The sequence below is a fragment of the Mastigoproctus giganteus genome, chromosome 3 (assembly GCF_048544385.1).
Source record: "Mastigoproctus giganteus isolate SK-2022 chromosome 3, ASM4854438v1, whole genome shotgun sequence".
In the NCBI taxonomy this organism is placed as follows: Eukaryota; Metazoa; Arthropoda; class Arachnida; order Uropygi; family Thelyphonidae; genus Mastigoproctus; species Mastigoproctus giganteus.
Genome location: NC_143577.1, coordinates 174,339,796 through 174,352,962, shown reverse-complemented (window position 1 = coordinate 174,352,962; position 13,167 = coordinate 174,339,796). Strand labels below are relative to the sequence as shown.

At 37.5% G+C, this 13,167-nt stretch overlaps 1 protein-coding gene across 1 annotated transcript in view; it reads left to right on the top strand.

Annotated features, from left to right (window-relative positions):
* The window catches only part of ena (ENAH actin regulator enabled), a 189,697-nt gene that overhangs the window by 163,780 nt on the left and 12,750 nt on the right, over positions 1 to 13,167 (top strand). Inside the window, exon 10 of the mRNA XM_090370151.1 lies at positions 4,170 to 4,306. Within this exon, the coding sequence (XP_090226277.1) occupies positions 4,170 to 4,306 (137 nt within the window). The remainder of the gene's footprint in view (positions 1 to 4,169; positions 4,307 to 13,167) is intronic.

The window sequence follows — 13,167 nt, the reverse complement described above, 5'->3', positions numbered from 1 at the left end:
CTAATAAATATTACATTTAATATTAAATTGTTTCTTATTTTCATTTCGATGCCATATGCTTGCATTTCACTATGTACTGTCTATGTACATAGTCATATTATGAAGATACATATAATACATACATAGACAAAATTTTAGACTAGTTTTTCTTATATATTTCATACTTTGGAACGGAACCCCTTTATTACTATGGGAGCCATAGCTCAGTATTCGCGTTTTCGGTATTCATGGCATTTCTCAGGAATGTAACCCCTGTATATGATATCAAAATTATTTTTTGCATGCAGTTCCTTTGTAACCACATCATAGTATCCAATCAACTTGGTCAGACAAGACTTTCCCTTAACAAACCAATGTTGTGTCTGAATTATTGCTGCAGTCTTGTCTAGATGATTCTGCAATGCATCTTTAACCAGTGACTCCATTATTTTACCCGGAACAGAAGTTAAACTAACTGGTCTGTAATTACTCGTGTCACCCTTCGATCCCTCTTTGTGAATTGGGGATACATTTGCACATCTCCAGTCCGTGGGGACCTCCCCTGAATCCAAGAATGCTCTCATAATTATGGCTAAGGGTTTGCTTACTTCCTTTGCTGCCTCTTTTAATATAACTGGATAGATCTCATCCACCCCAGGTGCCTTTCTTAACTTCGACAATTTCTCCTCCACTTTGCTCTGTTATTACAAAATCGTTAAGCACCATGCTACAATATGATAACCTTTTGCAATTTTCAAACCTTAATAACTCCTCATGTGTGAATGTTGATGCAAAATACTCATTCAGTTGGTTTGCTATCTGAGCCGGATCATCAACAGTCGAACCATCGATGTCAAGTAGACCAATCAGATTCATCCCCTTCCTTTTAGAGTTTATATAAGTAAAGAAATCCGTGCTTTTTTTCTTAGCATCCTTTGCCAAAGATTTCTTGTAATCTGCCTTTGCCTGCCTAACCTCCTTTGTGACCTGATTACAGACTAGCTTATATCTGCCATAGGCTTCTGAATCGCTTGATAATTTATATGCATCCCATGCATTTTTCTTCTCTGTCACGAGTCATTAGTTCATTTGATAACCATTTAGATAGGCCTAAACCTTGAACAATATTTCTTAATAGGTATGAAACTTTTAGTAGCTTCCACAATTAATTCCTCGAATGCTTCCTACTTAGAATTTACTGATGGTAACATCATCAGTTGATCCCACTGTACAGTATTTAAAAACTGTGTGAGACCACTGTACTCACCTTTACGGAAGCAAAAACCCTTTCCTTTACCCCTGATGGTAATTATGTATATTTAAGTAAATCCCACATCAGTACACTGTGATCACTGCCACCTAGTGGTTCCTTTATCTGCAAATTCTTAATACACAAATGATCACTGCTGATAACCAGATCAAGAGTATTACCCTCTCTGGTTGCCTCTCGAACATGCTGCTGCAGAAAACAATCATCCAATGAATCCACAAAAGTGTTACTAGTGTGTGAGTGACCAACCCACAAGTTCCAGTCAATATCTGGGAAGTTAAAATCCCCCATTATAAGACATTCTGATTTACTTGCCCACTCACAATTGTTCATTGTACTCATTCGAGTCATTAGGCCTATAACCCACTCCTACTCTTATTTTTGCTTTTGCAGTGCTTATGTCACACCAAACTGACTCAACAGTGCACTATTCATCTATATCAACCGGATGCACTTCTTTTGATTTTATGTTTTTCTTAATTAACAGCATGACACCTCCTCCCTTCCTATCCTTTCTGTACACATTGTACTCCCCAAATTCCAATTCTGCATTCCTAATATCAGTGTGACACCACGTCTCTGATATCCCAACAATATCCACCTTTGATGTCTTGACCAACACTTCAAATTCATCGAAGTTATTTACTATACTTCTAGCATTGGTATACATGCACCTATTCCTAGTTACCCTGACACATCCCATATACCCACCTGTTTCAGGATGACTGCCATTAGTCCCTGAAACCCCCAGCACTCCTCGCTCCAGGTCGCTACTTATTCTAATAGAAGTTGTGCAAGAATCACATTCACCTCTGCCTGCGGCTACTTTTAACCTTTTAGTCTGTGAATCCCCCAAGCTAGCAGTTTTCCGACCCACCTAACACTGCCTCGATAGCATCATCAAATATTCTTGCACCCTTTCTATTTAAGTGTATCCCATCCCTGTAGAAGCAGTCTCTCCTGTTAACAAGCACAGACCACTCTGAAAAAATTCTACATCTTGAGTCTTGCACATTCCCTCCAGGGCCGAATTGATTAACAAGGCTCTAATCATGTACTCCCTCCTGTCGTGTCTGGGCAGAATTGCAGACACTTTCAAATTTAACCGTGATTCACAACTTTTTTGCAACATTGACCTGTACTTGTTAAGTAAATCTGCAGATCTCCTGCTCTTAATGTCATTGGTGCCGATCCGTACAACAATATCACCTTTGGTGCCCTTAAAAGATGATATATGCTTTACAATGTCATCAGCTTTTGCCCCTGGCAGACATACCCTTGTCCTGTTCCATCTATCCTTTGTACACAATATGTTCCCCGTCTCCCTGACAATAGTCACCAACAATAACTAGTTCCTTTGGAACCAGTGCATTCTGGAGATTGAAGACTGCCTTGGAGATTGCTGCTATGTTGCCTGATGCCTAGGAGCGAGCTCTCGCATTGGGTTGGGCAGCTGACAGCTTGACGGGCCCCCTCATTAATTTCTTCGAGGGCATCTACCCTACACCTCATGCTCTCATAGACGCCCAGTAGAACACTAAGTTGATGCCTAATTTCTAGACACTCTCTGCACCTGGCACACACACAGAGACATCCTCCTTGGCCAGATCATGTTCTGTTCCAGAGAGTTCAGCAAACATTTCACAAGTTGCACATTTTTTTTAGGCTGTGATGCATTGGAAAATCGCCCCCCTCAGTTCTCCCCCGAGTCACAGCACTCCTGCCACTTCGTATCCGTTGCCTTGCTGCTCTAGTCTGGGGCATTTTTTTTTTTTTTTTTTTTTTTTGATTTGGTAGTTGTTGGCGCATCGGCTTCTGTGGCCATATTGCACCTCCCAAGGTTTTTGCAGTACTTTGATCCAAGCCCGAGGCGGGAATCGAACCCGCGACCTTTGGGTTGCCGGGCAGGTACTTTACCCACTCGGCTAGCCCGGTCGGCCCATCTGGGGCATATTTTAAATTAATAAGATCAATAAATTTAATTAATTGTCAATACTACGCAATCTAATAGAATCCTAAATGCAGTGATACGTATTACTATATAATTATATGTTAGAGCTATCTAGTTACCACAATTAAAAAATTTGAATTTCCTTCTACTCTATACAAAAACAATGGCTGCAAGATTCAAACGAAATAATGGTTTTACGTATATTAAGTGGTAATCTACAAAAACTCTTTATCTAAATTAAAAATAAAAATAACTAGCGTAACTATAACTATAAGACTACATATAAAGTACAATATAAAATAACAATTAGGTAAATAAAAAGGCAATGGACAAAGTATTCAATATCCTGTATCCCATATTCAGTACTGTAATACATTTTAAAACATGTAACAGTGCTTCACTAACAGTAATGATTGAAAACATTTTTTAAAATTTGGCTGTAATAAATAACAGTATTTTGTATGCGCAAATATCGTTAAAATGTCTTATTGAATTTGGTAAGAAATTCCATGTGATGCAATCCAAGTGTGTTTTGTAAATTTAGTGTGCCCCTATAATTTTTAAAAAAAACATGAGCCTACAAAGCTTGCAGGATACTGAACTACAATCCAGCTTGGCCAGTGTTCTGCAGAAGTCAAATCCATATCAGTCAATTAAATTCTGTGATAAATAAATATAGAAAATTTCATAATTTTTTTTTTTGCAGTTTAAAAAGTAAGGAAACTATCTGTTTATATTTGATATAGTTCTTCTGATGTAGTCTTATTTATTCATATTGTTTAGCAGTTTGTGTTACTTTATACAATTAAATAAAAGATTTTAATGAAAGCAGTAATGTTAAATTAATGTGCAAACATTAATATGTAACAGTGTTTGTACATTGATATTAAAAAATATTTAGTTGAATTAGATATTTAGTTGAATTAGATATTTTGGATAATTGTTAAAAATATATATATTTTATCACAGGCAGAGATTAGGATCAACTGGAGATGGTGATGCTAGAGGCTATTGTTTAGAGACTTGTGACATGGAGAAGCTAAAACAAGAAATTATGGTTGAGATCAGGAAAGAGATGAATAAAATGAAGCAAGACATAATTGAAGGTAGGTTTTTAAACAATATTGAAAGAAAGAAGAAAAGTGATGTATTCTTGTTGTGTATTTACAGAAAAAAATATGTAATATGAAATGTATCATATTGTTTTCTGTATGTTCACTTTCTGAAATGTCAGTTATATGGCATGTGATATTTAATCAGGCGCCTCCGTAGCCAGGTGGGAAGGAGCAGCAGTGCGTAGCACATGCTTCTTGATTAAACCGGGTTCGAGCCCGTCACCACCAAATACGGAGGATGTGGAAAGGTCAGGGAATGACCACCGCATATCCCAGAGCAATATGGCCTTAGTTGCTAATGCTCCTAAAACCAAATAACAAACAAACAATATTTAATTATCCATGGAGCTTAATTTTTGTATGTCTTTGTGAAGAAATAGTTTGATTTCCAACAAGGACAGAATCTAATACTGCAAATTGCTTTCGTGTGCACTTATGGGTGCATGCACTGGCTAAAACATAAACCCTTGCCATCTTATCCAAAGAGGAATGTTGTTCAACAAAAAGTGGCTCAGACTGCAGATGCACATATTCCTAAGGTGAGAATAAAGAAAGAAAGCAAGGTATACAGCAGAGTTTTGTAGCAGAAAAATAATTGGCACATATCTGTTTGGTGCAAAAGTTTGAAGACCATGTTAACTTGCCAGTGTATTCATTGCCTTCATCATCTTCAAGCAAGATATATCCAGTTAGGAAATTCTGATAGATGCTATTTCGGCATTGTGACCATAGTACATTATCAAGAATGTACATGAGAATGATTCATGGTAGGGTCATTTGCACATCCAGTCAAACCATGCAGAAGAAATTTAAACAGTTTAGCAATCATTATCCCATTTACAAAAGCTTGACATGCTAATAAACAGGTTAAAAAAGGCTGCAGATTTTAGATAACTGGAAGTAATGGTAGTGGTCTCATGAATCCCAATTCATACTATCTATAGAACACTAGGTATGTTAAACAACTGAACACTCATGGTAATGATCCACTATGTATTTGTATCATTTCATCAGCACACCTGGGTTGTACTTATTATTTTATTAATGATATTTAAGTATTATGAGCATTTTTTTTTTTTTTTTTATGAGAACCCTAAACACGAGAGGTATTAGAACCTATAGTACTTAGTACCGTGCTTGGGTTGGAGGTTGAGAATACAAAAGAAGATATTTGTTGACATTAGACTTGAACTTCTATAGACCGTAATTTTCAGGAAATACGTACGAAGGAAGGTTGTTCCAGAAAACTGCAGTTGAATGAATAAACGAGGAATATGAAAAGTTGGTTCTGTGAGTTTGAAGTTGGACAGTAAATGGATGTTGGCTGGTGGCGGCACGTGTTCGGACTGTTTTGAAAGAGGGAGTGGGAATTATAGAAGCCAATTCAGAAGAACAGTGCCCATGGAAGTATCTGTAGAAAAGGCATGCAGCAGAAACAGTACGTCTGTGAGACAGCGAGTGGAGAGACTCTGTTAGAGAGGAGTCATTAATTAACCTAACTGTCCTCTTCTGAATGGAATCTAGAAACCTGAGAGAGGTTTTGGGGGCACCACCCCACATGTGGGAACAATATTCCATGGTAGGGCAGATTTGCGATTTGTACAGAGTGAACAGCTGTTTGGAAGAAAAGTAATGCCGAGAGCAAAAGAGAAAACCAAGTTTTTTTTTTGATGCAGAGGGAGCAATATTTGTAATGTGCTTGTGCCAAGAGAAAATAAATTCTATACAGTGGGACCAACTGATGATGTTACCAACAGCAAATTCAAAATGGGAAGCATTCAAAGAACTTATCTTGGAAGCTACTAGGCTTTACATACCGACTAAGAAATATTGTTCAAGGTTTAGGCCTAAATGGATGTCAGGGTAATCCCCAAGTTTAGGCCTAAACGGAAGTCAGGGTAATCCCCAAAAGAGATATATCATTTTGCCTAGAAATTGGAGTGTCACCAAAGATAAGCATAGGAGCAGAAGAATCCTTTTTGCGAGACGTAAGACAAGACTGAGTTTTAAAAGGATTGAAATCAACTAAGTTGTCTTTGTCGGAATTGGTAGCAGATATTCAAGAGATTGAAGCTGATCGAGCAGGGCAAGGTTTCTCAAAATGGAAAGTGGAATGCAATGTTCTATCATCGGCAAAACTGTGGATAGGATTTGCAGTCAATGGAAGAAGGTCATTAATGTACAAGAGGAAAAGAGTGGGGGGGGGGACACCAGCTTAAGCATTTAACTGCTCTGAGATCCTCTGAGCTGGCATTCCTTAAGGATCTTTGCTTGCCAGTGTCACCGGAAGTGTTACAGGTTGATGCCCCTTTATTAAAGGCAACTTGATTCAGTGAGCTCTTTTTTTCACCTGTTACCAGGATTGCCGAAATGTCAGACAATACTGCTGCAATGGCAGTTATTTTCCAATCACATTGATTTAGAACTTTTTTTATATTTACTTTAGCAAATTTGACAAACACATTCCATTTGAATGTGTAAAGTGGGTGATCAGTTGAATTAGACCCTATCCTGTTTCATTTATTGTTTTGAAGATATAACTTGAAAATATTTTTATTTGATTTGTTTATTACAGTGATTTTAAAAGTTTTAATTTTTTAAATTTCCAAGAAAATTGATTTAACCTTATATATTGAAAATTTTTGAGAGGAGAGATGAATGAATCAGGTTGATGTCTCTTTACGTGCCAGATTTAAGTGCAACTTGAAGATTGGGTAAACCCTTCTTCTACCTATTATCAGTATGAAGCCACATTTCAAATGAAGGCTATTTCATTTATAAGTTGACATTAATTAATATTGAAAATTAGAACAATTTCATTGTTTTAGAGATATAACTTGTTTAAGAAAAACATTAGCTGAAAAAAATGCAAAATTATCCAAACAAATCGATCTAAAGGTTTACTCAATATTGGAATTTTTTTAAAAGATAAAGAAATTACTCACATAAGTAATTGCATGTTTTAATAGTAAAATTGACACAAATGTTTAATATGAATAATCAACTGATTTAACATTTTCTTTCATTTATTTCATGGTATCTTCTTTCATTTGTAACATTGGCATTAATTAATATTGCAGATTTTCCTAGTGGTTAATTTAAAGCTTTAATTTTTCAGCCTGGTCTGTACTTGTTAACAGGAGAGACTGCTTCTACAGGGATGGGATACACTTAAATAGAAAGGGTGCAAGAATATTTGCTCATGCTATCGAGGCATTGTTAGGTGGGTCAAAAAACTGCTAGCTTGGGGGGATACAAGACTAACAGATTAACAGTAGTCACTGGCAGAGGTGAAAGTGATTCTTGCACTACTTCTATTAGAATGAGCAGCAGCCTGGAAAACAAGATGCAGGATATTTTTGAGACTGCTGGGAGTCATTGTGGTACAAGTAAACACATGGGTTGTGTTAGGGTAGCTAAGAATAGGAACAGGTGCATGTATACTTGCATGTACACCCATGCTAGGAGTTTGGTAAATAAATTTGATGAATTTGAGGTATTGCTCAAAACATCAAAGGCAGATATTGTTTGGGATATCAGAGACATGGTGTCATACAGATATAAGGAATGCAGAACTGCAATTTGGGGGTACAATGTGTACAGAAAGGATAGCCAGGATAGAAAGGGACGAGGGGTTATGCAATTAGTTAAAAAACACATAAAATCCAAGGAATTGAAGCCAGTCGACATCGCTGGACAGTGCAGTGTCGAGTCAGTTTGTTGTGACATAAGCATTGGGAGATCAAAATTGAGATTAGGAGTGTGCTATAGAGTGTGCTATAGGCTAAATGACTCTGATGAGTATAATAAAAAACTGTACAGGGAAATAGAGTGGGCCAGTAAATCAGAGAGTCTTATAATGGGGGATTTTAATTTCCCAGATATTGACTGGAATTTGTGGGTTGGTCATTCACACACTAGCAAGGCTTTGGTGGATTTATTGGATGATTGTTTTCTACATCAGCATGTTTGGGAGGCTACTAGAGGGAGTAATACTCTTGATCTGATTATCAGCAGTGATCATTTGTGTATTAAGAATTTGCAGATAAAGGAACAACTAGGTGGCAGTGATCACAGTGTGCTGAAGTGGGATTTACTTAAAGAGGTAACTACCATTTAAGGTTTTAAAGAGGTTTTTGCTTTCGTAAAGGCGACTACGATGGTCTGAGACAGCATTTAAATTCTATACAGTGGGACCAACTGATGATGTTCATCATCATCATCAGCCATTTTCAATCCACTGCAGGATGAAGGCCTCTCCAGCAACTTTCCAGTTCCTTCTGTTTTGAGCACTGGCCATCCATTTACTACTCAAAAACTCATGAATTTCATCTATCCATCTCCGCCTTTGTCTTCCAGGTTTTCTTCTAGCTCCTCTTGGGTACCATTCTGTTATTTTCTTAGTCCATCTGTCATCATGTCTTCGAGCTATGTGTCCTGCCCAAGACCATTTTAGTTCTTTAGTTTTGATAAGAATGTCCTTTACTTGAGTTTGCTGCCTAATCCATGTGTTTCTCTTCTTATCTAACAGTCTGGTTCCCAATATAATTCGTTCCATTCTTCGCTGTGTAGTTCTTAGCTTCTCTTCCATTCTTTTGGTGAGTGCCCAAGTTTCACTTCCATAAGTCATGGTGGGGAGTATACATTGATTCATTATTTTACGTTTCAGACAAACTGGGATATTGCTCTTCAGTATGTGACTATATTTCCTGAATGCTATCCATCCAAAATTTATTCTTCTCTTGACTTCCAGCCATTTATCATTCATCATCATCATCATCATCAGCCATTTTCAATCCACTGCAGGATGAAGGCCTCTCCAGCAACTTTCCAGTTGCTTCTGTTTTGAGCACTGGACATCCATTTACTACCCACAAACTCATGAATTTCATCTATCCATCTCCGCCTTTGTCTTCCAGGTTTTCTTCTAGCTCCTCTTGGATACCATTCTGTTATTTTCTTAGTCCATCTGTCATCATGTCTTCGAGCTATGTGTCCTGCCCAAGACCATTTTAGTTCTTTAGTTTTGATAAGAATGTCCTTTACTTGAGTTTGTTGCCTAATCCATGTGTTTCTCTTCTTATCTAACAGTCTTATTCCCAATATGATTCGTTCCATTCTTCGCTGTGTGGTTCTCAGCTTCTCTTCCATTCTTTTGGTGAGTGCCCAAGTTTCACTTCCATAAGTCATGGTGGGGAGTATACATTGGTCCGTTATTTTACGTTTCAGACAAACTGGGATATTGCTCTTCAGTATGTGACTATATTTCCTGAATACTATCCATCCAAAATTTATTCTTCTCTTGACTTCCAGCCATTTATCATTATTACAGCTAATAACTTGTCCCAGATAAGTATATGACTCCACCTTTTCAATTACTGCTCCTTCAATCATTATGTCTCTTTCTGTGGCATACTTGTTCATCATTACTTTTGTTTTAGCCATATTCATCTTTAGTCCAAAATCCTTACTAGCTGTGCATAACTGATTAAGATTTTCCTCTAATTCTTTGGGATCATGGCTTATGACCACAATGTCATCTGCAAATCGCAAATGGTTTAGGTACTCTCCGTTCACATTGACTCCTTTCTGCGACCAGTCTAATCTTCTGAAAGCTTCCTCAAGGGCAGCAGTAAACAGCTTAGGAGATATTGTGTCTCCTTGTCGAACTCCTTTCTCAATTTAAAATTTCCAACTGTCTTTGTCTAGTCTAATAAAGGAGGTAGCACTCTCGTATATTTTCTTCAAAATCATAATATATGAGGTATCAATGCCTTGTCTTTCCAGTGCCCGAAACATTGCCTTATGCTGTATGGAGTCAAATGCCTTTTCATAATCCACAAATGCCAGGCATAATGGTGTTTTATATTCATTTGCTTTCTCCATTAGCTGTGATATTACATGAAGGTGATCCATAGTTGAGAATCCTGTCCTAAAGCCAGCTTGCTCTTTCGGTTGATTCTCATCCAGTATTCTTTCTAATCTGTTAGTAATGACCCTTGTGAACAACTTGTAGATGTGGGATAACAAGCTAATTGGTCTATAATTTCCAATTTCTGATTTATCTCCTTTCTTATGCAGCAAAACTATGATTGCATTATTCCACTGCTTAGGCGTCACACCTTTTCTAATGCACTTTGTGAAGAGCCTTGCCAGTTTTTGTATTATGTCTCTTCCTCCCAATTTTAACAACTCTACAGTAACTTCATCTTCCCCCGGGGCTTTCTGATTCTTCATTTTCTTCAATGCATGTTCTACCTCATCAGGAAGAATATTGGGTATGTCGTATGTGTTGCTACTTTGCAATCCATCTTCCCCACTGCTGGCATCATTCCCCTGCTCCTTGTATAATTCTCTATAGTAGTCTTCTGCTATTTGAATTATGCCTTCTCTGCTGTTTATAAGTACACCATCGCTATTCTTCAGTTTCAGTATCATTTGTCTTTCTGTATTACTGCTCATGGCTGCTGATTTAAATCCTTTGTTTTCCCTTAATGCTTGTTCTACTTTTCTTGTGTTAAATCTTCTTATGTCCTCTCTGAGTCTCTTTCTAATGGCTTTGCATAACTCAGTATACTCAATTTTCTCCCTGTCAGTGTTTTTCTTGCTTTTCATTTGTCGTCTTCGGTTCATCATGACAAGTGTTTCTTGACTAATTTTTCTTCTTTGGATTTCTTTTTCCCTATAGGTTTCTTGGGCTTTATCACTTTCAAAAAGTTGTAATATTCCTCGTTGATATCTTGGTCCTCAGCAGTCTGCAGAAGCTCATACTTGTTCTTAAGTTCCAGTACATACTGCTTTTTCTCCTCTTCTGTTATCTCAAAGACCTTTGTATTATTTACTCGAGTCAGTTTTTTCCTTTCCTTTCCTACATCTATATCAAGTGTACATCTTACCATTCTGTGATCACTTCCAACATTTACCTTATTTAGGACGGTGACATGAAGTCTATTAGTGAGGATGAAGTCGATTTCATTAGTAGTTAATCCATTTGGACTCTTCCATGTCCACTTTCTGTTCACCCTTTTCTTGAAAAAAGTGTTCATTACTGACAGTCCTTGAGATTCTGCAAATTCCACAAGTCTTTCACCTCTTTCATTTCTTTCACCAATTCCAAAATTTCCTATAGTTCTCCTTTCTGTGCTGTTTTGTCTTTTTCCAACCTTAGCATTGAAGTCTCCCATAATAATAGTGTAGTGGGTTTTCTGCTCATCTAGAAGACTCTCAATTTCAGTGTACATTTCTTCAACCTCTTCATCATCATGGCTCGATGTTGGTGCATAAATCATTATAATCTTTAGCTTGTATCTCTTAGAAATCTTTAGTATTAGTCTTGACACTCTTGGTGATGTACTTTTGAATTCCAAAATGTTGTTTTTAAAATCTTTATGGACCAGAAACCCAATTCCACCTTCACTCCTTTCACTGTTTCCATTGGTGTACAGCAGATTTCCACTTGATAAACTTATAAGTGATTCATTTCTTCTTCTTGTTTCAGCCAAACCGATGATATTCCAATTCACATTTTCTAATTCCTTTTCCAGCTCTAATATCCTGTCTTCACCGATGAGTGTTCTTACGTTATAACAGGCCAAGTTCAGTTTCCGTGCATGGCAGCCTGGTCGTACCCAGAGATTCTTAGCACCCTCTGCTTCCACTCTAATCCTCTCGCTGCCGTAAGAGGGAGAGTGAAAGCTGCTGGGGACTGAGGGCCATTTGTTTCGTCGTGCTTTCATATTGCTGGAGGGGTTGGTCTTTTCCTCTTCATGCTGACCAGGCATCTTGAAGGCATCTAGGCTTTATCATTATTACAGCTAATAACTTGTCCCAGATAAGTATATGACTCCACCTGTTCAATTACTGCTCCTTCAATCATTATTTCCCTTTCTCTGGCATACTTGTTCATCGTTACTTTTGTTTTAGCCATATTCATCTTTAGTCCAAAATCCTTACTAACTGTGCATAACTGATTAAGATTTTCCTCTAATTCTTTGGGATCGTGGCTTATGACCACAATGTCATCTGCAAATCGTAAATGGTTTAGGTACTCTCCGTTCACATTGACTCCTTTCTGCGACCAGTCTAATCTTCTGAAAGCTTCCTCAAGGGCAGCAGTAAACAGCTTCGGAGGTATTGTGTCTCCTTGTCGAACTCCTTTCTCGATTTTAAATTTCCTACTGTCTTTGTCTAGTCTAATAAAGGATGTAGCACTCTCATATATTTTCTTCAAAATCATAATATATGGAGTATCTATGCCTTGTCTTTCTAGTGCCCGAAACATTGCCTTATGCTGTATGGAGTCAAATGCCTTTTCATAATCCACAAATGCCAGGCATAATGGTGTTTTATATTCATTTGCTTTCTCCATTAGCTGTGATATTACGTGAAGGTGATCCATAGTTGAGAATCCTGTCCTAAAGCCAGCTTGCTCTTTCGGTTGATTCTCATCAAGTATTCTTTCTAATCTGTTAGTAATGACCCTTGTGAACAACAAGGGGATGATGTTACCAACAGCAAATTCAAAATGGGAAGCATTCAAAGAACTTATCTTGGAAGCTACTAGGCTTTACATACCAATTAAGAAATATTGTTCAAGGTTTAGGCCTAAATGGATGTCAGATGAACTAATGAGACATATGGCAGAGAAGAAAAATGCATAGGATACGTATAAATTAACATGTGACACAGAAGCCTGTGATAGATATAAGTTGATCTGTAACCAAGTTACAAAGGAGGTTAGGCAGGCGAAGGCAGATTACGAGAAATCTTTGGCAAGGGATGCAAAGAAAAACAGCAAAGAGTTCTTTACTTATGTAAACTCTAGAAGCAAGGGGATGAATCAGATTGATCCA